At 56.1% G+C, this 21524-nt stretch overlaps 2 protein-coding genes across 11 annotated transcripts in view; one reads left to right on the top strand and one right to left on the bottom strand.

Moving 5' to 3' along the window:
* Positions 1–17714, top strand: part of TSPAN9 (tetraspanin 9) — a 208229-nt gene extending 190515 nt beyond the window's left edge. For 9 of the 10 annotated variants that reach the window (XM_036298111.1, XM_036298113.1, XM_036298112.1 and 6 more), the window contains 6 exons: positions 9699–9890; positions 10257–10331; positions 11487–11588; positions 12360–12491; positions 12878–12961; positions 14526–17714. In XM_036298111.1, the coding sequence (XP_036154004.1) occupies positions 9699–9890; positions 10257–10331; positions 11487–11588; positions 12360–12491; positions 12878–12961; positions 14526–14597 (657 nt within the window). In that variant the 3' untranslated portion in view covers positions 14598–17714. The remainder of the gene's footprint in view (positions 1–9698; positions 9891–10256; positions 10332–11486; positions 11589–12359; positions 12492–12877; positions 12962–14525) is intronic. The other variant, XM_036298117.1, reaches the window with a different exon arrangement.
* Positions 17715–19256: 1542 nt separating this feature from the next.
* The window catches only part of TSPAN11 (tetraspanin 11), a 59066-nt gene continuing 56798 nt past the window's right edge, over positions 19257–21524 (bottom strand). The window contains exon 8 of the mRNA XM_036300479.1: positions 19257–20095. Within this exon, the coding sequence (XP_036156372.1) occupies positions 20069–20095 (27 nt within the window). The 3' untranslated portion in view covers positions 19257–20068. The remainder of the gene's footprint in view (positions 20096–21524) is intronic.

The raw sequence follows: 21524 nt of genomic DNA on the forward strand, positions 1-21524 counted from the left end.
TTCTCACTGACCAGCCAGGGAATCTGTGTTTCTGGGTCCTGTACTCTTGGGCACCCATTCCCACCTCCCTGGACTCAGATTAGGCTAGAAAGGTGTTGAAAATGCTTAATGAAACAAGGTGGGATTTCCCTGGGTCTGTGTGTAGTAGGCACAGAGAGATTAGTCACCGGGTTCGGAGTCACAGCAAATTGGATTAAAATCCCAGGTCCACTGACTCCAGGTGTGAACTTAGGCAACGTGCTTAACCTCTGATCCTTTCGCTTTCCCATTTGCAAAGTGGGGGAAATACAGTAACTTGTGTGGTTTTTGTGGAAAGGGGTTGACACAGTTTATGGCATGTAATATGGGCTCAAGAAGTGCTAGCTTCGTCGTATTATTCTCATCGTCACCACCGTCACCCGCACCAGCACTGCATCACCACCCCTGTTATTATCTCTGTCACAACTTTTATTTCCTGCCCTCCTGGTCTACAGGTAGGCGTCCCGGCCACAGAGGCTCGCTCACACCCATGACACCCCGCTAGCCTTCCTTTCTCCAGGAGGGACAGGCCTAGGTCACACCTTTCTGGCGTATTAGGGATGACCCAGGTCTAAGCAGTGGGGCATAATGGTTTCTGCAGTCAGGTTTCCTGTGTTCCTTCACCGCTGTGCCTCTCTGTGCCTTTTTCTCTCATCTATAAAACAGGAGGACAAAAATAATCTGCCCATAACCCCGTCATTGGGTTGGGAGGATTGACTAAGGCAGAAGAGGCAAAGCTCTCAGCACCGTGCTGGCGTGTGGCCGGTGCTCACGAGCGCTGGTGCTGTACTGTCCCAGCAGCGCAGCATCAAGAGGTTAAGGGGGCAAGTCAGGCTGTGGGTGGGAGCAACGCATGGCTCCTCCGTGGACGAGCTCTGTGACCTTGCACAGGTTCATCTGATGAGACTGTGGGCAGGCAGCTTTCAGCAGCATCACCTGAACTGCAGGGCATGTGTCAAATAGTAGAAGGTGGGCCATGGTCTCCTGTTCTACCAGGAGGATGGGATGGAGAGATGGGCAGAGCCTGGCCCGGGGTGGGGAGGGATCTCAGATTGTCACGTAAGTTGGTGAACGTACCTGGCCTGTGTCTTCCTCTCCTGGCATGGGTGGACACGGCTCCTGGCTGGCGGTATAAATAATAATGGGCATGGGTTCCTTAGAGAAAAGGCCAATCATCGTAGCAAAGGTGTGTGGGGGTGGCTGTCCTGCAGCCAGAGATGGACCTGGTTGTCAGCCGAGATCTTCCCTGATATCTATCTGTGTAATTACGGAGTGTGATTTGCTGAACTTAATCTGCCAAATACCGTTCTCATTTATTTATTAAAGGGGCCTCCATTATGTGATGGCCAGGCAGAGGCAGCCCCACTGAGAAGCACCCAGCAATGGACAATTTTCACTCTGACTTTTTCTTTTCACCTCTGGAGGTGGGGTTCCTTTTCTCAGACAGGGAGGATGGGCCTTGCTCCCCATTCTGTAGGATGAATTGTAGTCTCGCAGATTATTTGAGCGCTTTCCCAGGAAGATGTGATGTGAATTCAAGGTATCCTTGTCCTGTTCCCCTTGCATTTTCCAAGGAGTCTGAAAAATAGCACAATACCGTGTACAATATTCATATTCTGAGGACCACAGAGTGCTCGGCAGGCATAATCCATTCGTCCTCGCGGTCTTCCTGATGCTGGCAGGTGCTTTTCCTGCCTCAGTCTTCCAGCGGGGGGACGGCTCAGAAGGCTGGGTGGCTCCCCAGAGCCGCACAGCACGCTGCAGTCCCCAGGCTCTTGGCAGTTCTGTGTTCTCAGGGAAGCCCACGTGGCCCCAGTTTCAATGTGATCCTTGGAGGTTGGTTTCTTAAGCCCATCCCTTTCTCCCATGGCAGCCCTGGCTTCATGGACTCGCGCTTTGATGCTACCAGAAATGTCTTTCTCCCCAGATACACAAAATAAAACAAATGCAGGAAGGAGAAATATGCTAGTCATGGGAAAATCCCTCTGCAGACTCCTCTGACAAGCTGTTGTTCTGAGTCCTTGGCGCCTTCGCTCCCAATTTATAGTGACCTTGGGAGTTCAGACAGTGCCTCACATGGTGGTCCCAGGCTGTCTCCCCATGGCTCCTGTGGGCCCAGGAGCTCAGGCAGCCATGGCCCGTGGGGTTGCAGGTAAGGAGAGCTTATGCTGCACCACCATAAAGAGCACCCCTTCCCACACTAGCACCCCGCCTGACAGTAACAGTGCCTGAGGCTCCAAGCTGTTTCCTGTTGTGTATTGACAAGTTCCGTAGTTTGGAGAAAAGACACTTCCCAAGGGTCAAACCACCACCCCCAGCCTTCTCAGCAAAAGACAGTCCCCAACAGCTCAGAGAACAGCCACCAGCGGTGGGTAGGCTGTCAGCCTCCCTCTTGCGAAGTCCTTCCCCTGCCTCTTTGGTGTTTTGGCCCCATCTCCTCTTGTGTGTTCTCGAATAGGGATGGGACACATCTGTATGCCCACCGTGTGTGACCGGCCAAGGTCCTTGAGCAGAATCCCGCTGCCAAGGCCTCCATCCTCCTGTTGCCAGCAGTGCACAGGAGCGGGAAGGGCTGGACTGAGCTAGCGAATGCTGGGGTACCATACACCCTGTGCCCCTTCTTCCTTCCACCCAGCCCACCCCGCCTGGGCCTGCAGTGTGCTTGACTGGGAAGAAGGTGCGCAGCGGGGCTGGGGCTATGGCGTGAATCGATGTTTATGGGCTGGTGAGTGATTGCTCCTGCTTTTCAAGGCTGGCAGGTGCTTTGTATCATCTGCTGCACTTTGGCATCCAGCTGCACATCACTCTGTGGTCCTTCTGGGGGCTGCTTCTCAGGCTTTGTTCCTGCCCGCAGCCTCAGTCGCACTTTGAGTGCGCTGTGGGGGTTCTGAGTTGTCTCTGCCTCCTCTTCCATTTCCCCACAGCGGGAATGGGCCTGCGGGTCAGTGTGAGAAGATGGCAAGGTGCTGGCACCTGAGAGGGTTGATCTGGGTCCTGCTGTCAGAGTTGAGGAGTCCAGATGGCCTGGGAACTGGGTGCAGGTGGAGGCGGGGGAGGTCGGGGAGGTGAGATCTGTTGCTCTGCCAGCCTTTCTCCCAGACAGAGGAATGGCTGTGGAAGACGGGGGCTCACGGGGGCTGTGTTGGGAGAGCACAGGTGGATGCCCACCTCTCCTCCCATATCTAGTTCTTGCCCCGTACTTACTGTCTGCACATCAGCCTTCTTGGGGACTGGCCCTGGTCTTGGCACCACTCCTTGGCCTCTGAAGCCCAGGGACAGGCCCAGATTATCCCTGTCCCTAGAACCATGCCACCCTGGGCCCCACCCTTGGTCAGAGTGAACCTCTGTCAGGGCAGATCCCCTCCATGCGGAGGCCAGGCCGGGAAGCCCAAACAGATGGGCAGTGAGTGCTTCAGCAAGCCAATCTCCACTCCCCATCCCCCATCCCACCCGCTGGGGTCAGAGGGCACCAGGCCCTTTGTGCAGCCCTCTGGGGATCAGGGCTGCTGGAAACTGGGCATTTCCCCCTGCCCAGGCCCTTAACCCACTGGAGGGTGGCAAGGGCTGTCCTCAAAGTCTCAAATGGGACTTCCCTCATCACAGACTGTCATCCTCATGAACTTTCTGGAGTTGTAGACTGTAAGAGGTATTGTAACAGGATCTCTCAACAGGTAGGTGTTCTGGTGAACTGGGGAGGGGTTACCACATTCTCAGTGCCCCTACAAGGTTCACTGGAGAGAAGTGGACTCTGGAAACATGGAATTTAAGAGCTTTATTAACCTCCGAGGCTTGCAGCTCCCACTACAACATCCCTCACGTTTGACCACGTTGGAATGCTCTCCCCTAGGCCTGTCTTGGATGGAAAATAGCCTGATTCTGCAATCATCAGAATGTAACTGGGTTTTAGATATGCAAATGCTTTATGTTATGCTTATTTGGAGGAAAACTCAGTTCAGAAATATGGGTGTGATCTCCCTAGCACCTGTGCAAGCTGGTGATACTGGGGGCTGTGAACTGAAGTTGTGAAGACATTGGAGGCTTTGAGAGAAAGTGTGGGGTCCAAAAAAGAATGACCGAGGAATCATGTAATTTGGTGTTAAGTGATGCAGAAACTTAATGTGAGCAAAACTTGTGCTATGGCTTCCAGCCAAGGCAGTGAAGGCTTAGGCTGGATTATGAGGAGTATAGAGCTCAGAGTGTAGGAGGGGAGAGTGGTATCTGTATATTCTGTGTCGGTCCCTCCATAGCTGGACTCTAACTTTCAGATTGGAACAGCGATGAGCAGTGGAAGGTGACTCAGAGGAGGTGGAAGATCTCAGAGCCCTTGACTAGGCCAGGGAAGACTTGAGCAGGAATGTTAGATACCGGCCTTCTGATATTTCAAGGCCTGCCACACCTGTTCTGGGCGGGCCTCTTGGGCAAAACTAGAACTGAGGCATGTTAGCCATCGGAGAGTAGATTCTTAAGTAAAAGAAAAGAATTCTTGACCTGTTAGAGTTATGCATAAATGGAATGGAGCATCTGGTGGGATGGTGAGCACTGGGAGCCTGGGGTGCTCAAGGAGAGGCCAGGGACAGCTCCCACGGGGGAGACCTCTCACTGAGAGGCACCTCCCCCTCTGTGCTCTGATCCTCCTGCCTGCTGGTGGCTTTGGCAGAGACATCTTTGCGATTCTGTCCTGTCCTTTTGCTCCGTGCAGCATTAGAAGCGTTGTCCACCCTCCACCCCCTTTACAGCTGTGGCGATGAATGAGCTGCAGCGGCCCCTTGGAGGCAACCGGCATTTGAAATGCAATGTAGCAGCCCCACTCCCGGCGCTGACGTATGGTCCTTTCTCCCAGTGATGAAGTTCTTGGCAGGCCGGCTTCTCCCGGGCCAGGCAAGATCATTGCTAGCCACATGTCAGGCTGTGAAATTAAAGTCACTTTGGTTTTCTTTTTTATTTTCCACATCCACTAATTTATTAAATGCCATTAAACATTGTGCTTGGCTCTGGCTCATAAAGAGCATTGGGGAGTGCTGAGACCTGGTGTTTGAAAAGCTTCTGCAAAATAAAGAGGGGATGAGGCTGATGGGGGCCCAGGGACTGGTCTGGGCTGGGGCTCTGCAGACACATGAGGCAGCCAGTGAAATAGCCAGAGGGTGTGATGGGCCCCAGGGGGGACTTACAGGCCAATGAGGGGCCAAGGAGGGTAAATTGGGGCACTGAGATTCATTCTAGATGTAACAAAGTGGGGGTGAATGGGGCCCTCTTTTCCAGGTGGGTTTGTGTGTCTGAGTCTGGTTCTGTTCCCAGGCTGTCTCCTGCTCAGGCTCTCCCCACCCTCCCATCCATCCATCCATCCATCCATCCATCCATCTGTCCGTCCATCCCTCCATCTATCCATCCACCCACTCACCCATCTGTCCTTCTGTCCATCCACTCATCCATCTGCCTGTCCGTCCGTCCATCCATCCATCCATATTTACGTAGCATATTCTGGGCCCTGTGGGGGAAGAGATATGAACCTGGCCCTGGAAGTGCTGGTGCTTTAATGAGGGTGGGCATCAGTCTACACAGAAGGTTGATCCCTGTGTGCTCAGCTCTGGGTCCAGCGCTGGCGTAGGAGGTCACCCCTGACAAGGGCCACCCCCACAAGGGGGAGAGGCTGTGGCAGTTATGAGGGGACCCTGGAGTGGCTGTCCCTGAGCTCTGAGCGGTGTGTAAGTGGGGGTAGAAGCTCAGGAAGGAATTTGGTTTGAAGGGGAAATTATGGTCCTCATCCCCAGAGAAATGGGATGCCTGCATGAAAAATACATAAGGCTACATGGCAGAAGCATGTATTAAAACTACAAATCAATATGCTTTGAACTGAAGATGAGGAAAAATGCCCTGGGGATATTGGCTAGTTACAGCAGGCCTAATAAAGGAGGTGAGTCTGGAGTGCTTGTTCCCCGCGTGGCCATGGCCCCACTGGGCCTCAGCTTACTCACTGTGCATCTGGTGGATGGGTCCAAGGGTGAGGGGAAGATCCTGAGACAGCCTCTGAGGAATCAGGCAGGAGAGTCCTGTCGGAGGGAAACCCAAAGGCATTGCCAAGGGTGAGGCACTGTTCCAGCTCTGGGTAGTTAGTGAGGAACCAAACAGACCCAAATCCCAGCCTGCACAGAGATCCAGGCCATGGGCAACTGCAAGGGTAGAACTCATTTTCTCAAGTTTTGATGTGGATTTATTTGGAGCCCTGAGTTGAAAGTATTTAGAAATGCCCTTGGTTGTTGGGAGGAAGGAGAAGGGGCAAGGGAGGCTTGCCAAGATGGTCCGTGGGCCAGCTCCTGCTTAGAGAGGGGTGCTGACCAGGCCCGGCTGGTGACCTTGGGTCATTCAGTGCTACCAGGGGCTGGATCCCGGCCCCCTGAGTCACTTTGCCTCGCCCTAGTCTCTTCCTGCCTTGGGCTGACTATAGCTCGGTCATCTCAGCTGAGACAACCCTCTGGATTTGGAAGGGAATTTTCCCGAATGCCACCAGCTAAGCTCTCTGGCTCTGATCTTTGGCTGTGCCATTGCAGACCTTGCCTCCTTCCTGTGCTTGGCACCCTCCATATGAGGCGGTTCCCCTCCCTGCTCCTCCCCTCTCCCATTCCTGCCTCACCCTCCCTGCTCCTGCTCTGCCTTCGGATGTTGGCTTCCTGTCTTCTTGCCCTCCTGCCCAGCAAAACTTTTCTGCTGTCAACTCCTCCCTTATGCCCGTTGCCACACACCAGATGTTGGCCTGTTACTTGCTCCTGCCCCATCCCTCACTAGCTCCTGGGTGGAGTCTTCCCAGCATTTTTCTCCTCTCATGTTGTGTCGACCCTCTGGGAGCCAGGACGCTGTCCCACCCTTGGAAGGGACAAGGGGACACACGAGGTTGTTTCTTTGGTGGTGTCTTCTCAGGGCACTGAGATTAGAGGATGGATACCTGGCATGGGAGGGCCGGGGCAGTTTCTTCTCTACTAACATTGGGACTGCACGCTCTGGGGAGGGTCCTGGAGACCCTGGTGTCCCCAGCTGGAGGGGAATAGGTGTCCTGCAGGTCCAGGAGCCCAAGTCAGCTCTCTTTGGTAGACTCCTCTACCTGTAGCCAGAGGCCCGCAGCAGCGGGTTTCCTTATTCATTGCAGGGTCTGGCTTTGGGAACCATAAATCTGCAACATGAAGGTCATGAATTTCCATGGTATGATTAATGAAAGAAAAATTGAGACGGCAGCGTAGATACTGAGCAGATTGAAGAAAGTCAATGACAAGTTGGATGAAAGTTTCAGAACCTCACTGGCAAACCCAGAGGTTCTGATCCAGCCTGGAGCGCCACCTAGTGGTTGCAAAGGTTATTCCCCTGGCAAAGCTTAGGGATGCTCCCATTCATTGGGTGGGTGGATGCTCAGGGCTTGAGTATGCCCACACCTTCGGAACCTTGCCCTAGTTCCACCTGGGGCTGCTGAAGGGTATAGGAGGCGCAGGACCCCTCTCCACAGGTTAGGGGACCCAGGCAGCCGCTCCACTTACCTAACTCCCATCCCCTATGCTCCTTGAACAGTCTTTGGCTTAGTAATACATGGGAATTTCCCAACTTCTTTGTCACGCCCAGTCTGGATCACCTTTGTTTCCCCATTTACAAAAGTCCTACTGATTCTTTAAAGCCCAGCAAGCCCTGTCAACACTACCTTCTAAACATCGCAAGTCGGACATTTCTGACCAGCCCTCCGTAACCACCTGGTGCAGGTCACGGCCAGCCGGCCGCCGCAGTGCCTCCTGATTGCCTCCGATGGTCTGTTCTCCCAACAGCAGCCAGAGCAATCTATTGAAAACATAAATCATGTCACTCTCCAGCTCCGGAGGCTTCCCACCCCGCTGAGAACAGCACCCACATTTTCTTTGCTGGTGCCTGCAAGGTCCTGTCTCATCGGTCCCCTGCCGCCACCTACTCTCCCCCCCCCCCCCGCCCCCCGCCACTTGTCACCTCCTTCACTCTTTTGTGGCCACTTGGACACCTCAGGGCCATTCCCTCTGCGAGAACACCTTCCCCCAGGTATTTGTGTGGCTCACTTCCCCTCTTCATTTGAGTCCCTATGCAACTGCCACCTTTCTCTGACCACTCTGTCCCCAGTTACTTTCTAATCCCTTGTCCACCTTAGTTTTCTTCACAGCAACATCAGCGCCTGAAACTCTGCAAGATGTTTGCTTGTTCCCATTCTGTGTGGGAACCCCCACTTCATGAGCACCTGTGCAGTTCACCAGCTCCTCCCGCACTCGAAAGGGGACTGGCACTTACTAAGTAGGGGCTCAGTTTGGGGCTGCGGGCTGCCTGTCTTACTGGCATATCTGTGTCTCCTCTCTGAGCTTGGTTCCTTGGGTCACAGCACGGCTTCGGCACCAGGAACTGCTACTTCCACCCACTTCCCATGCTTGCTTCCACATAAATTCTCACAGCAACCCAGGAAGTAGTTGCTATTATTCTCATTCAGAATAAAAGGAGTTTACAAGTGGCACAACCAGGACCAGCTGGAACTGGGTATCAGATCCATGTCTGGCTGGATGGAACATCATTGCCCTCCACCTGCCCCAAGTCCCCCCATCCTTGAGGCACTGTCTCTGCCAACTGGCATCTTGGACCAGGACAGTGACTGCCTCCTCTGAACGCCTGTGCCGTTTATTTGGCACCAGTGTGTACTGCCAGGGGTAGATGCTGCTTTTTCCTTGCTCCCACCCAGCCCGAGTGGAGGCCCGGGGAAGGCAGGCCTCTAAAGCAGTTGTAGCTCTTCTGGCACGGACGCTGCATGCTAGAGGCACTCAATAAATATCGGTTGACTGATTGATTGGCTTCTCAGATTCAGCACACTTCCCCTGGGCTGTGGGAGGGAGGGGGCTGTCAGCTATATCGAGCATAAAATAAGGCAGACGTGGAGATTTGCAGCCAATGAAACTGAAGCTTCCCCAGGTGAAGCGAGTGGCGGCGGCGGCCCCAGGGGTGCTGCTGAAGAGTCGGTTTTCGGGCCCATGGGGCTGGTTCCTGGCTTACCAGATGGATGGTGAAGGCAGTGATGGGCTGCTCCGTCCTAAACCTCAGCCAGCCCCTCAGTCAGCTCTCAACCCGCCCAGCCAGTCCTTTTCTTTTCCTGTCTTTGGGAAATTTGTTCTCCAGGCTCTGAGAACAGTGGGCAACGGCCCTCTGCTCAGGACCACGGGGCAGTCACTGGAGGGTCTGGCTCTGAGAAACTGGGCTCCGAGATTCTTTTCCTGCCCCGAGCAAGCCCGTGTTGCTTCCCTGACCGCCATCCACCCTCCCGGACTCCTTCCTGGATGCTGGGACCTCTCCCCTGCAGGTGGAATAACGGCAGCCCCCCATCTGCACCTGAGACCCGCAATGTTTGTCACGTGCTTTTGCTTATGTCTCATTTAATTTGATCCTCAGAGTGACCCTAGAGGCCAGTGAAGCCAGTGTAACCCCATTAGCCAGACAGGGGGATTGAGACATGGAAAGGCGGAAGGGATTTGTCTGGGTCACACAGCCGCCATGATTGGAGGCTGTGATCATGTTTGACCAGTAGCCCTGTTCTCACCCTTTCCCTGGCTCGGAGTTGGGGGTGGGGACATGGAGTCTTTCGAGACCCCTGGTGGTGAATGCAAGAGCAATGCCAGTCTAACACGGCTTTCCTTTCTCTCCAGCTCTGTGGCTGTGGGCTGCTTGGAGTGGGCATTTGGCTCTCCGTGTCCCAAGGCAACTTTGCCACCTTCTCCCCCAGCTTCCCTTCGCTGTCCGCAGCCAACCTAGTCATCGCCATAGGCACCATTGTCATGGTGACGGGCTTCCTGGGCTGCCTGGGGGCCATCAAGGAAAACAAGTGCCTCCTCCTCAGTGTAAGTTGGACCCACACCCCCAACCCTCTGAACTCTGGATCACCCTGCATTTGGGCCACAGTGACAGGCAAGGCCTGGGAACATCAGCTAACAGCCCAGAAGGTTGCTTCCAGGATGTTCTTGGCCCAATCACTCCCCTTTTCCCCGCTATCCCTGCCCTAGTTGTCCCTCTCACTCCTTGACTGGTGTCCACTTAATGCCCCTCCCCGACCTGTCTAGGTTTCCTCAGAAGTAGGTAGCCTCTCCATACCTGGGAAGCCCTGGCTGGCTGTTGCCTGCCCCCGCCTCCCTGCCCTTGTTCTGGTTTGTGCCCCACTCCTGGCCACGGCCACCACCATGTGCCATGACTGCACCTTCTCTTTCCAGTTTTTCATCGTCCTGTTGGTCATCCTCCTAGCAGAGCTGATCTTACTTATCCTCTTCTTTGTCTACATGGACAAGGTAAGCTTTCAGGAAGGAGGGAGCTTATGGAATTTCATTGCCCTTGGGATTGGGTCAAACTGGAGCAAGCCAGAGGGAAATGGAACCAGGAGAACAGGAAAGGCCCAGATGAAAGGTTTTGGTGGGGCAGCATGGGGAAGGCGAGTTTGGGATGGTTCATTACCTTGTGTAGTCTTAGGAAGTTGAGTCCTCTAAATTGTCCAAGGATGCAGTGGACTGCCCCTTGCTCAGTGAACTCCGCATCACTGGGAGCATTCCAGCATACTGTGTTGGCCACTTGGAGAAGGGAGTTAGACTTACTAAGCGCTGGGCTGGGATTTGAGGATAACCCATTGGAAACTTGCAGGAACGTGGCCGGTGACACCATGAGTAGGGCTAACGGTGAAGGGGAGCTACCCTTTCTCTTCCAGAGGCCTCCAAGGCGGAGCGACTGCTCCAGGCTGCACCGCAGGGTTCAGGATGGTGGGGTGCCCCCTGGCAACCTCACCAGACTAGATAATTCCCAGTCCATTTGGAGAACTTCTTATTGGTACTTCCAGGAATGAGTAGCCAAGCACTGAGTCTCTTAGTGCTCAGCAGGCTCGTTGGTGCCCTGTGCCCAGGAACTATGTTGCTCTCAGTTCCGTGGGGTCTTGCAGCACTTGCCCAGGCCACACTGGAAGGTGGAGTCATTATTAGGGTTAGAAATGAGTTCCTTTGCATTTGTGAAAGGGAAGAAATAATAATACTGAAAGATCCCTCTGTGCCAGCCCTGTGCTTGGCTCTCTATGAGAATTGTTTCCTTTAATTCTCACAACGCCAGAGGCAGATATTATTATTACAGGGTATGACAGATAAAGCAGAGGCAAGCTACTTGCCACCGAGAGGTGGCCCTAAGATCAAAATGATCGCCTGCCACTCTCTGGTTCCCAGGGTGTCTCTGACGGGCAGCACGGGGGAAGATGTGGGCGGTGGCAGAGTGGCCTGTGTGTGGCTGGTGTCTTTCCTCCGAGTGTTACAGCTCTCCTGGGAGTCAGTGGGAATAGACTGAAGCTGGGCGCGTGGACCTGCCCTGCCCCAGCACCCCACCCAGGGAGAAGGGTGGCCAGCAGTCCTAGTGGACCTGGGCAGGCTGCATCTGGTCCCACTGTCCTGTCTGTCGGCCTCACCGGACAGGTGAATGAGAACGCCAAGAAGGACCTGAAGGAAGGCCTGCTGCTCTACAACACGGAGAACAATGTGGGTCTGAAGAACGCCTGGAACATCATCCAGGCCGAGGTGAGGGCGGGCAGCCCTGCTGACTGGATGGGCAGGGCCAGCAGGCAGGGAGGAGGCGTGCGGCCTGGGCCTCAGACCCCACCCAGGTGACCGAGTTGGGCAGCGGTGCTTTCTGGATAGTAAGTGAGAGCTGCCGGGTCAGATACCAGCCAGTGGGATGCAGCTGGAGAGGGGCGAGGAGGTGAGTGAAGGAGGGTGAGCAGGACCTGGACACAGGAGTGGACAGGCCTGAGGGGGCTGTGCGAGTGGCTAAGTGGGCACAGGGAGCTGGGAAGGATGGATGGTCGAGAAGGACAGACCATCTGATCCTTCTCTGAAGCTTTGGAATGAGTGACAGAATTTATTTTAGCAACAGCTATGCCCCCTGGTCCTGGCTCAGGCTAGGAGGCTCTGATTCTGAGAAGAACAAGTCAGTACAGCCTGGTGCCCCATGGGAAGCGCTGGGGAAGGGCAGGCGCCAGCCTGCGACGGTCCCTCAGGCACAGAGCCGCAGGTGCTGGTGGGACGGAGGGCTGAGCACTCCTGCCCAGAGTCAGTGCCCAGCTCCGAGGGGCCGGCAGCTTTCCTCTCTCCTGCTCCAGCCTCCAGGAGGGAGCTCTCACTTACCTCCCCTGTGGGCCCAGCTGAGGCCAAAAATGGACAAGAGAAGGCCTTTGTGTCCTCTGCTGAACTCCAGGGGGCAGTTCACTGGGGCGGGGTTGGCCTGGATGGGGAGGGCGCAGAGGAGATGGCAGGCTGTGGCGTGTCTGACCCTGTGCCTCCCACCCACAGATGCACTGCTGCGGTGTCACCGACTACACAGACTGGTACCCGGTGCTGGGTGAGAACACGGTCCCCGACCGCTGCTGCATGGAGAACTCCCAGGGCTGTGGGCGCAACGGCACCACCCTGCTGTGGAGAACGGTGAGGCCTGAGGCCCTGCCCCGGGCCCTCCTCCCAGGAGCCTGTTCCTTGGCAAAAGGAACCTACAGGGGAGGGAGGGGGGCCTGGGGCTTAATGTGGGGGGTGCATAGGACTGAAGCCAAAAAGACAGGTGGAAAATGGAGGGCCTGGACCCATAGTTGGGAGTGTAATGGGGAGGGGTGTGTCTGAGGCTGTGCAGTGGGGCCTTGTGGGTGGAACCCTGGGCAGGGCAGGGCCTGCTCAAAGGCAGGACCAGGCTGAGGGTCAGGGAAGGACAGGAGAAAAGAGCAAGGACAGGGGCTGAAGGAGAAAGAGAGTGGGGGGCTGGGCTGGAGGGGTGCTCGTCGTCATGCCGGGCCCTTCACCTCGTGGTCCTCGCTCCCTAGGGCTGCTATGAAAGGGTGAAGATGTGGTTTGATGAAAACAAGAACGTTCTCGGCACCGTGGGGATGTGCATCCTTATCATGCAGGTGAGAGGGCCATCAGCCTCGCTGCATCCAAGCTGGAGAAAAGCAAGCCCCCGAAGTTAAGTCACTGACCCAGGTGGCCCCCTCCATGCGCTGTCCTGCTTTGCGGCCTTTTGGTGCCTGCCCGACCCTACAGGCCCCAGAGGCGCTGCTTCCTCCCATTTCCTAGGCCTTGGGCCCGATGCTGGCATTGCGTGCAGCCCGCGTGTGGGTTTGCTGGTGAACACACCTGTCCTCACTTCACGGGGACATTTACCTTGTGGCTGAACTGAATGAGACCTGAGTCCTTAGTAACACCTATGAGCATGGGCCCGGGGGTCAGAGCCCACAGGGGTCAGTCCTGGCCTCACCGTCTGTTAGACATGTGTGACCTGGGCACACTGATTAGCTTGTGTGCCTGAATTTCCACATCAATATAACGAGCCTGGTCATCGTGCCACTTGTCAACAGGGAGTGAGTTTAACATGCCTCACATCGGGCAAGGAGCTGCACCAAGCACAGAGGAAGTGCCAGGTCATCTTAGCTGTTCTTAGCAAGCACGTAGTGACGCTGTTCTCTTAAGGCCGAGCTTAGGTGATGGAGAGGCAAGAGGAGGGGTCCTTGCCTCTCCTCTTGATGATGAGGCCGACACAGCTGGCTGGGAGCACGAGACCCTGACCTTTCTGGGACGAGCATTTCCTGGGCTCCCTCCTGTGCCCACTACACATGGCTCCTGTCCCTGGTGAGCAGGAGTCTCCATGCCTGATTCCTCTTGGAGTACTTGAACTTCCCTGGTCGGTCCATGGGAAGACGGTCAACATCCTGCACCAGGGACCTTCCTTATCCTAAACCCTTGGGCCAAGGGGCCAGATCGTGTCTGATTTATCTAAGTGCTCGCAGACTGAGCAGATGAGCTCTCATGTAAGCTGCACTCACCATTTAGTACTGAGAGTGGGGCTCATGTCAGGTCCGCCTGGGGTCAGGCCTGGACTTGGACCTGGACCTGGACCAGAACCTTGGGGTTGGGCTCATCCACCATGGTCTCCTCCACGTATGCCTGCACCTTCGGTGTGGGAGCCAGGAGAGGCACAGTGTCACCTGCTTTGTGGCCTGTGCCCAATGCAGACTATCTGTGGTGACTTGAGCCACAGGCTGGCTCCCTGCAGTCACCACCCCCTTTCAGGATTCAGGAGTTGAGGAAATAACAAACAAGAATTAATGCCCTAAGCATCACTGGTAAGAGTGTCTGCTGCAGCCCGAGAATCACGCTGTGTATTCCAGAACAGAACGACTGAGCACAGGGCGTTCCCTCCCCCTCCGCACCGCCTTGTTAGCTGCCGGTCAGGGTCAGGCCTCTGTGCGCTCGGCCTCACACAGCACTGAGATGGAGAGGCTCAGCGACACTCTGTACAGACAGCTCTGAGGGCTGAGCTCACGGTGTGGCCCTGGGCTGGTCGCGGGGTGCCCTCCTCTGCTCACCACTATCCTCACCCCACCAGGTTTTTCACGCCCACAAGCGGTGGCACCTTTTGCTGGCGGGGGCCCCGCCGTGGGGCTTCTGCCTGAGCCCGTTCCCCGTGTCTTTCAGATTCTGGGCATGGCCTTCTCCATGACCCTCTTCCAGCACATCCACCGGACCGGTAAGAAGTACGACGCCTGAGCGCCAGCGGAGCCCGCCCCCACGCGGACACCGTGCCAGGGAAGGAGATTTGAGCTTTGTGTTGCCTGCCCGCACTCCAGACTGCTGCCCCCTGCACCCGCGTCCCCCAGCGCCCTCCACACACCCCGCCTCAGCCTTCTTGGGGTGGAGAGCCATGGGGAGAAGGCACGGAGACCTTGGGGTGCTGGGGGTGCTGGATTCCTGCCTCTGTGCATTTGCCAAAGAAGACAGGGTGGGCCGGGGGCCGCATTTGAGGAGGCCGCACGATGGTGGCTGCCCCGCCTTCCTCACACCACACTGTGCGCGTGGGGGCCGTGAGTGCTCCCGCCTGGCCCTGGCGGAGAGACTGCCCAGCAGAGGCCTCCCTTCGGACAGCCGAGCGGCAGCCTCCGGCCAGGCACCCAAGGAGCACCTTGCCCAGGCTTTTTATACCTTACAGTGTAACTTTTTTTATTTTATTTTACTCTGATTATGATTATTCAGGAATATTATCTCAGATAAGTTTAGGGTTAGCTTTCTGATTTATAACTTTTTACTGTGTTGATTTCTGTAACAGTTTGATTTTTTTCTGAGGGTGGGAGACGGGTGGGAGAGAGGACGTCGTCGGGTTTCAGTCAGGACAAACCACTGTGCAGCAGTCAGGAGGCACTGGGTGAGGTGGGCCAGCCTGCGTTCGGATGCTCTGAGGGAGGCGGCCGGGGCTGCTCTGTCTGCCCCGCGGCCTGTGGCACCGGAGCCTGGAAGAGGAGGTGAAACAGAGGCGTGTGCAGCCGCGCGAGGAGCGTCCGGCTCAGGAGCCACGTGTCTGCGCGTGCTGGTGCAGGAGGCCAGAGCAGCGGGGTCCCTGGGGGGCTGCCGGGTGCTTCCCAGGAACACAGCTGGAGCCGTTGTGGGTCCTTCCACTTCATGGATGAGCAGTTGCTTTTCCTTCCCTTCCTCCTTCCTCTGCCCTCTGCCGGCATGGGAGGCCCTCCTCCCCCCGACCCCCGTGGGCCTTCCCGTGACATCTGCCAACCCCAGTGATTTCACAGACATTCCTGTAGAAACTCCCAGACACATACCTCTCGTTCAGCTGCTGCTCACTTTCTCACACTGCTTCTGGGAGGGAGGCAGTCCTGAGGTTTTGCTGCTCAGACAGTGGCAGAGGACCCTGGAGTCAGGAAGGCAGGTGGAAGTGGTGCCCGTGACCATTCCAGCTGGTGCACTGGGCTGCTGGTTCCTGCTGGGAGGAAGGGGGAGGTGTCCGTCCAGGTCCCAGGACTCATCTTCCTCTGGGCTCATGGATGGTGGGGTGGGTGGCAGTCATGTCCCCAGTGACTGCAAGGAAAAGTACAGAAAACTGAGAGATGTCAGACTGGATCCTGTTAAGTAGCCCCAGGAGGAAGCCGCCTGAGTTAGGGCCTGGGAGATGAGAGGTGGCCGGGGCATTCGGCTGCGAGAGCGCCCACCAGCATTTATGCTGGTCTAAGCGAGCATTTTGCAGTTAAAGAAGAAAGTCAAGAATCTGTGGGATGGAGCTTGAAAAGGTTCCCCACTATCTAGGTGGGGCCTGGGTGCTTCCCCAGGTGGGGCCTCAGGGAGGCTGCCTTTTTCTACACCACGTGACTCCAGCCCTAGTTTCCCACCAGGCCCATATCTCTCCGGCCTCCATCTGTCTGTTCCAAGAGCTGAGACTCAGCTGCCCAGCCAGCAACCCCTCCCCTGATCTTCAGTGCAGTGCAGTCAAGACCAGGAGGACAGAACTTTGGGTGAGCTCAGGACTCACGTCTTTGGAGGGTGGGGAGTGAGTTGGGCAGTAGAACCACCTCCTGAGAGCTGGTGCAGATGGGAGAGCTGGGGAGGTGGGGCCTGGGGTGGAGGAGGGGTAAGCACACGTTTGAGAAAAACTGCCTCTGGGTCCTTTGGCTGCCTCCGGGAACCCCAGACTGCAGAGCTCCTAGCAGCCTGCCACCAGGCCATTGTGGAGACACTCAGCAAACAGCATTCAAGTCGTGCAGTGGGACGTGGTGCATACTGAGTTTATGCTGGGGGTGGGGGGTTGTTTATGCCTATCAATGCAATTTTTAATTTTTGTTAAAATCAACAGCAAAAGCCTAGCACCTTGGGAGGTGTGGCCTCCCTGGCAGTGTTTTGTTTCTGGAGCTTCAGGGGCATCCTCTGGCCTTGAGCCCTTGCCACTGACCCCCTTCCTCCTTTGCGCCCCACCCTATCATTTGTCCTCAGAATCTTGTCACAGTTCCCAAACTCCCTTCTGGTCTCATCCTGTGCTTGGTGGTTCCGTCATTGGCTGAGTCGACACTGGGTGAAAGGTGCTGTGCATGGGCTGGGGTGCTCTTCCAAGCCTGTGTCTGGCCCACACTGTGTTGGAGGCCGCAGCTGTGGCTTCCCCACCAGAGTCGGAGTTCATTTAGTCAGGTCTGACGCAGGCGGTTTACAGAAGGCTCAGAAGGTCAGGGTCCTGCCGACGGCATCAGGGGAATGCCTTCCCTGGCCTTCCTTTGCAGCCACCTCGGGAGGTGAGTGAGCAGGGCTTGAGCCCTGCTCCGTGGGCTGCAGCAGGTGTGGGCACAGTCTCCCCTGCACTCCTGCGGGCCTGGGCCTGCGTCCTGGGCTCGCTCAGGAAGGCTGCTGAGCCCACCCCAGGTGCTCATGCAAATGTTCTGGTCTGACTTGGAACCAGGTGGCCATCCCTCTTTGTTTTAGTGGCCAAAGAGCAGCCAAATGGATGGAAACGACTGTCCGGCTCTCGGGCCCCCTGCCCACCACTGGTGGAGGTGCTAACTAGCAGGGACCTGGTGTAGGATGGGAGCCGGGCCAGGTGCGTGGGGTCCGCTCTTGGTCCTTCAGCCTTTCAGCGTCTGGGGCTCATTTCCCCTTCTCCCATTTCCCTCCTCTCCCTGCAGTGAAGCAGTAGTCCAGGGTGGGGCCTGGCCTTCCTGCCCTCACCGGGCACTCCGGGCACACCCTGCCCAGCACGGGAGAGCACGCCTGTTGGTTTCAAATGCACTTTTCTGCTTGTGATGCGGTATCTGCGTTTCCTTCATCCTGGTCCTGGCTTTATTGAACACCATGTTTTTAGCATGTTTTTAAATAAAACCTGGTAATATGTCAAAAGCATAAGCAGGCTGTCTCTGTGGTATGTTCATTCGGTAAACCATGACTGTGGCACCAGCCCTACTCTCTGTCCAAGACACACCCTGCAGCTAGGAACTCATCTCCCCTCAAGCCCAGGTTACAGATCTGCTGGCTTAGGGGAGTGGGGGGTCCTTCTGTGGGTGCTTGAGGAATCCTAACACCTCCTTTGCCTGGTGACCTGAGGCGGGTTTGGTGGGGGCCCTCTGCATGAGAGGCCGACCCCACCTATGTGTTTGTCCCGTCCAGTCCACCAGCCTGTGGGCCAGGCCCTTAGTGCGCTGGGAGAAGGGCAGCGACAAGCCACTCTTGGCCTCCTGTGGGGCAGGGATGCAGCTTTAGGTGCAGTTTCTCCCCAACCCCCCTGATGACCCTGGGGCTCATGGGAGCCAGGAGTGAGGGGACCTTGCGGGTGGCTTTGCCTGGGCTGCACTCCCTTAGGTGGCTCTGAGCTGGCTCTACTGGGCACAGAAGCACCAGTCAGTACGAGATGGTCAGCGGGGAGGAGGGAGGCACTGAAAACCACTGGCTGTGCCACCTCACTGCAGGGAAGCCTCCCAGCCTCCTTGGCTGCTGTAGTCACAGTGACAAGGTGGGGTGAGAAGCTCAGACTCACCCTGCCCTGGGCCATCGTTGCAGCTCGGGTACCAGGCTGGGCCGGGGCGGGAATGAAGGCGAATGTGCAGCGTGGGTTTGATGGGAGCGGGAGCCGCATCTCTCAGCCCTCGTGTGCGGAGGTCTGGCTCCCGCCTCCTCAGGCAGAGGCCAGGTTGGCATGGGATTGTCCCAGAGCATCAACCTTGGGAGCCTTCCTGCAGCTGCTGTGTCCCAGCACCTGCAGGGATTTGCTGAGGATTGACTGAGGCGTCTGAGGTGACCCTCTGTCAAAGGTGCAAGGAGACCTTGTGGCTGTGGGGTCAGGAGATGGTCATGGCTCAGGGAAGGGTGACCCTCCATCCTCTGAGGACCAACCGAGGCATAGAAAGTGGGTGGGAGCCACTTCCTCTGCCCATTCTTGCTCTCACTCCTGCCCCGCAGCCTGTGGACACACCTACTGGGATGCCCCCGTGTCCCTGCGCTGTCTTCTCTGAGGGACAGAGTGAAGTCCATTGGCACCCAGGGCACTGGGACACACGGATTGTTCTGTGAGCACTGGGCTCCAGTCAGATTAAGCAGTGAAAGGCGGGCCACCTGGCCAGGCAGGAGAGGGGATGTCAGCGGGAGGACAGGGCTGGGCATCTTCTCCTCTGGAGACTTCTAACACTAGGTAAGGGCCTTCTGGGATGGGTTCTGGGCTCTTCAGCCCATGGCATGGGTGTCTGAGATGACCCTGGAGGACCTCTTGCTCCCCCATTCTTGTGTGAGGAGGTGGGATAGCTGCCTCCCATCAGCGTCCAGCGAAGGGCAAGTGAGAAAGGATGGTTTGTGAGCCACAGAGGAGCTGGCTTGGTATGTATGAGAACTTCCTCAAAACAGCTCATCCAGGGCTCGCACAGATAAGACATTATCACACAAAGACTCGAACACTAACTTGTGCCAAGCAGCTTGAATACAGTGGTGAACAGCCAGACTGGTCCCTGTGGCTCACAGAGGCCCACAGAGTCAATGGGATTGCACCTCAGGCTCCGATGCTGATGTTCTCTGGGTGGAGAGTCGCTGATCCCATCTCCGATGTGGAGCTGAGAGCTGAAGTGGGAGGAGCTGACGTGGCAGGGAGGGGTGTCCTGTCGATGTCATTGGGGCGGGCACACCGGTGAAGGGGTGAGCTTTAAGCCAAGAGCACAGGGAACTGCTGAGAGGCTGGAAGCCCATGTGCCGGCTCAGACCGGCCTCGAGAACCATCGCTGTGGCTGAGGGGACAGCATGGGTGCAGGGACCTCGGAGAGGCTGTGCAGGTGATTTAGGTGAGAGATGGCACAGCCCTCGAGCAACACCGGTGGGACGGAGGAAAGAACAGGTTTGAGAGACCCCAGGAGAAGTGATGAGCCCGGTGACTGACAGACTTACTGTGGGGGAAAGCGCCTTCTTGCCGCTCATCCAGCATGCCGGCCCTCGCCCTGCGCTGGAGCTGACGAATGGTTTGCACCAAATGCAGGTGAGTGTTTTCTAGGCTCACTGCTCACGGGCAGGAGACGGCAGAGGCCGGCACGTGCAGCTATCTCTCCTTTTGTTTTGAGCATCACAGCCTCACAATGCTTTCACAGGCGTTGTCTAGGCTTGTCCTGACCATGACTGCTATCAGCGGTCACTGTACAGGTCTGGGTGGGAACGTGCTGGTGGGGGCTGGAGGGCCTGGGCAAATTCCCCCTCCGCAGCTGGTGTCCTCAGGAGCCTTGTAGTCATTGAATTTGTCTTGGTTTCGTCATCTGCAGAATGAGGATGACACCTATTTTACAGATTTGCTGTGAAGACTAAATAGAGGCATGTATGGAAAGACACCCAGCCTGTTCCTGGGCCAAGGGAGGTGCTTGGCAAGGAAGTGGTCAAATTTGGGGCTTAGGGTCCCCAAGGAGAAGCAGGGCCCCTGCTGAAAGCTGGGTCCCAGGGCAGGGATCTGGGAGGGGAGTGAGCTATGGAAAGGAGAGTTGCAGGACGTGTCTCCAAGTTTTGCTCTGGGCTGGTTGTAGAGCATAGTAATTCACAGACGCAAGAGGGAAGTCAGATTAAATGAATGTCGATTGGGGCACAAAAATATCGGCATTGCAATGGCCCCTTCTTAAAGCAGTCAGTAAAGATTGGGAGGCTATTGATTTAGCCATCTCATTATGCTGAGTTTAATGACAGCCGTGAGATGGACTACTGCGCCTCCTTAACCCGACAAAAAGAAAAGCCACATCCACAGGACACACTCGAGCTAGGCCCTCCGGCTGAAGCCGGAATTTCCCCCTGTGGGCCTGGAGAGTGATAGGTAGCTGACTGTCCCTGGGGCACACCTGGGCAGTGCCCAGGTTCCTCTGGTGATCGTGATGCAGAGAACAGGGACTGGAAGAGCAAGGCCACCTGGTGGTCTGTGGTGGGTCTGGCTGGTAGAGTGTGTTGCCCAGAGGTTTCTCTTCTGGCGGCTGCAGAGTTCTGGGACCTAGCCTCACCATTGTCCCAAGCAGGGCCGACCCGCCAGGCGGGCAAGAGGACCATGCTCTGCCATTTGATGGCAGCAGGAAGCCCCTTACCTTTGTCTCCCTCCTCTGCCCTAACTCCCCCTCCTCGCCCCCACCCCCCAATTCCTGCAACCTCAATAGATTTGTAATATATTTCTTTTTCTCTGTCAAGGGACCCCAGTTCTAGAGAGGACGCAGCCTTCTTATTTTACTGGTTGGCAACTCAGGGAGAGAATGTTGAATCTGACCTCTGGTTCCCAATGTGGCGTTCTCCAAATTCCAATCAGGGATCGAGCCCCTCATGAAACTGTTCCTCACCTCTTCAGGGAGTGCCTAGGCTAACGGGGCTCTGGCCGGCCTGTTCCAGCCTTGGTGCATGACATGGTTTGCACCTGGCTGATGGAAAGGGCCAGATTCAAGATTAATTCACTGCCCTCTTCACCCCTGGACTGAGCCAAAGGGTCCCACTGGGTTCCACTGCAGTGCCCCATCCTTCCTACTCAGTCACTGCTGGACAGGGTTTCAGCCAGTGATGGAAGTAGGGGCTTCTCATGGATTTGTTTTTAAGAAGAAAGTAAGTGAATTACTTTTCTATCACAGGAGAAAAAGTTATTTTATGATCTTTTCATTAAAAGCTTGATTGAAAACTAAAAGAAGAAAGAAAGAAAGGGAAGGAGAAGAGGAGGAGGAGGAGGAG

This window comes from Myotis myotis, unplaced genomic scaffold (assembly GCF_014108235.1).
Source record: "Myotis myotis isolate mMyoMyo1 unplaced genomic scaffold, mMyoMyo1.p scaffold_m19_p_3, whole genome shotgun sequence".
In the NCBI taxonomy this organism is placed as follows: Eukaryota; Metazoa; Chordata; class Mammalia; order Chiroptera; family Vespertilionidae; genus Myotis; species Myotis myotis.